At 34.8% G+C, this 3,261-nt stretch overlaps 1 protein-coding gene across 8 annotated transcripts in view; it reads left to right on the top strand.

The window, feature by feature from the left end:
• The window catches only part of LOC117179437 (gamma-aminobutyric acid type B receptor subunit 1), a 144,205-nt gene that overhangs the window by 1,074 nt on the left and 139,870 nt on the right, over positions 1 to 3,261 (top strand). For 5 of the 8 annotated variants that reach the window (XM_033371226.1, XM_033371229.1, XM_033371225.1 and 2 more), the window contains exons 1-2: positions 1,477 to 1,722; positions 1,803 to 1,984. The exons of 1 other annotated variant lie outside the window; for it this stretch is intronic. In XM_033371226.1, coding sequence (XP_033227117.1) covers positions 1,710 to 1,722; positions 1,803 to 1,984 — 195 coding nt within the window. In that variant the 5' untranslated portion in view covers positions 1,477 to 1,709. Of the gene's footprint in view, positions 1 to 1,476; positions 1,723 to 1,802; positions 1,985 to 3,261 lie in introns of those variants that run through there. 2 more of the 8 variants (XM_033371227.1, XM_033371228.1) reach the window with 2 other exon arrangements.

Below are 3,261 nucleotides of genomic sequence, written 5' to 3'. Positions count from 1 at the left end.
CGCGCGCAACCCAGGCATTTATATCGTCTCCTACCATATTCACACGGACATAGACGTGTCATAGTATTAGACCACGTCTCGTTTCAGATCTGGGATCACTGATACCCCTGCCAAAGATATTATAACAGTAGATGCGGCAAGTCGCGGCGGCGTGGCAAAAGAATTATTAGTAGGTCATGATAAATGTAGACGGCGCTGTCGGCGAAAATCTTGACCCACCCCGCTTTGCCTCTCTGCCAGCATGAGCAACGATCCCCTCTTAACAGTTGTTGTGAGTTTTCTGAATATATTAACGATCACTGGAGCAATTAGAACTATGTGTTACCCGACGATCTAGGAAAATTACAATAAACTAACAATAACTAATAACAAATTCAAAATTTTGTAACTCCAAACTATTTACATACATGAAATTTCTTACTTATTAAGTATGAAACTCTCCTCTAATTTTTAGCACTTAAAGTTGATATGATTTGATTATGAAAGTTTTCATTTGAAAAAATTTCAACTATTAGGACTTTACATTTAAAATTAAACAATTGCAGAATTGTACAATTGTTCAATTTTGGACACTATTCTATTAGAGAGCCTATAAGAAGAGAGACTGGCCATTGGGTGAAAAAATGGCCGACGATGACATGTTTGTGTATATGTATGAGTCAGTTGTTGGAATGGTTGAGCTGCGATGTGTTTTAATGTCTTCACGAGTGCATCAAAAGCAAAACACGTTTGAAAATATAAAGAATGAAATAACGTTAGTGTTAATAATTAAACATGGAATATGTAGAATAATAAAAACATTACATGTCGACACGAACAAGTATTAGGCTGAGAAACGGTTTTATTGAAGTTTTCGAATTTCTAAAACTTTTGAATTATGTATTTGTAATTGAAATGTTTTAATATTTCGTGTATAGAATAATTATTAACAAATAATAATTATTGCATTTATTAAATAATGAATAATACAATAATATTAATAATTAAATGTTTATGGAATAGGAATCGACATTTTTCTTGTTTTCAGGTTACAAAATGGTCAACTGTTTCCTACCGTTGCGTGGATTCAAATCCACATTTTCCCGCGTACGCACCGATTAGCGCGGCCATTTTTCCACCTTGACTCAAATGCGCTAATGAGAAGGTCGGGACATAAAGGCCAGGTCAGGCTCTCTTCTTATAGGGTCTCTAACCCCAGATGGCAATGTCACATGTTTTTTTATCGGTCGGTCAAGCAATTTGAAAATGACAGCTGCTGGTTCGGGAACGAATCCTGCAATTTTCCGATTGTCTTGCTCTTCAGATTGATTTAATATATTCTAAAAGCTAAAACGTCAGAGCTGCATTTTTTGTTACATAATTTTCCGGGCAATATTCTTAGATAGTTTTCCTAAAATATTGATCCGACAGAAACCAATGCGAGTGGCGAGCGCCGAGTAGTCACCCCCTCCATCTGCAGTCCTTGAATCCCGGGATAGAATCAATATGAACTGCCCGCGATGAGGCGCTTTTCGCAAATACCAAACGTTTTCATTTAAAATTTAGAGAAGAATTCTGCCGTCAAGTGCTGTTTGCATTTGAAAATTTAGTCGTGGCATTCCAGTATCGTCCTCGTCAGGGTTTGCGCTGAGAGAATTACAAATCAAAGCGCGAAGAGATGGAGATTCAGGATCATATCATGTTGTGAGAGGACTATTTGTTTTCTGCGGATGAACAGAGGCGGTGGGAATTGTGTAAAAAAATAATGTTCGTGTTCATTTATTATTACACATAAATAAAAATAACTTTTCTGGGGGCTGCAGGAAACATAAGGACATCGACAGTTGGGATAAAAATGCACAAAATGTTGCTCATTCTAGTCTTTAATCTCGCAATTGCACTTCGGATCGAGGGATCGTTGCCACCTTTAGACGAAGAAGATAATGTCTTGCACATTGGAGCAATTTTTCCGATCCAGGGTGAGGGTGGTTGGCAAGGCGGGCAAGTGAGTTTTTACGTTCAATATCATTCTTCTTACTTTTCAGGCAAATCTTCTAGTAGATTTAAACAGCTTTCTTTATTAACATTGGTCATTTAAGAGATTTCAAAATCACCATCCAAATAATTCAATGCAGAAATTTGAATTTTCATTCTTGCCCCATTCGTCAATATTTATCAAATTATTTAATAGTTAATTAATCGTCCCATTCCAGACCAAGACCAGACAAAAACAGAATCTGATGAATAAATGAACCAGATTTTGGTATTTAGTTTTAACACTAGTAATTAATATCGAATTTAATTAATTAATATTATTCCAAGTTTTGCACCATTTTTTCAGAAAATATATAAAGATTGTTGACCGAAAGTGAAGATTTGTTTTTCCCAAAATATATTTACTATTTAACAGTTGGCAGCTCTACTGTGAGTTGCAAGCATAATAGGTGTTTTCACGTGTTCACTTCAATCGCCAGCTATCATCACTTCGTTGATTGCTGAGGGGAAAACAATGGACCAAATGCATGAGATTTGGTCCATTTTTGCACTATTTGGCTAATATCTTCGTAAAAGTAATTTTTTCTATGTAAGTGTATTTGAAAAATATTTTTTATTGTTAAGAACTATTTCGATGGGTTCTACGAAGAATAGGCTATCTTTTCCTTACCGTTAAGAATTAGGCTTAACTTATTATTTTTCGAAACATTTCCTACGAATTCGAAACTCCAGCATTTTGTATTACAGTTTGTAATGTAACTTAGGCTCCTATAACTTTCAAAACAAGAGATTTTAAAAGATTTTTATTTTGACACTTCTACGTGTTTACTAAATTTCATACAAAATGAAGTCAGCCTAATTTTGAATGGTAACGAAAAGATAGCCTATTCTTCCAGTTTGGGAGCCGCAGGACAGAAGGTGCATGGTTATCACAGTGAGTTCGTGTGTAAGCCGAAAATGCACGATTTGATTTCGGTTTTCTGCTGTACGATGATTGCCAATCTGAAAGCTTCGAAAGACTTCGGTGGTCTTCTATTTATATCTCGATTCCCTTTTTGAAAAAATTGAAGAAATTGGCGAATTTAATATTTCACGTGATTCTTCTTTTCATGCAGGAGTCGATTTTGAGGTTATGTTTGTCAGGTGTATATAATATACACCATTTTTCTTTAATTTATGTATTTTCCCCAAAATTTATTTTTTTGGCAGAAAACTAATTGTTTTAGTTAAAAGTTGAACTATTATTATTATTATTAATAAATAGTCAACCAGTCATTAATATTGATA

Source organism: Belonocnema kinseyi, chromosome 9 (assembly GCF_010883055.1).
Source record: "Belonocnema kinseyi isolate 2016_QV_RU_SX_M_011 chromosome 9, B_treatae_v1, whole genome shotgun sequence".
Taxonomy (NCBI): Eukaryota; Metazoa; Arthropoda; class Insecta; order Hymenoptera; family Cynipidae; genus Belonocnema; species Belonocnema kinseyi.
Note: the sequence above shows the minus strand (reverse complement) of the source record. Positions and strands in the feature narration are given on the sequence as shown.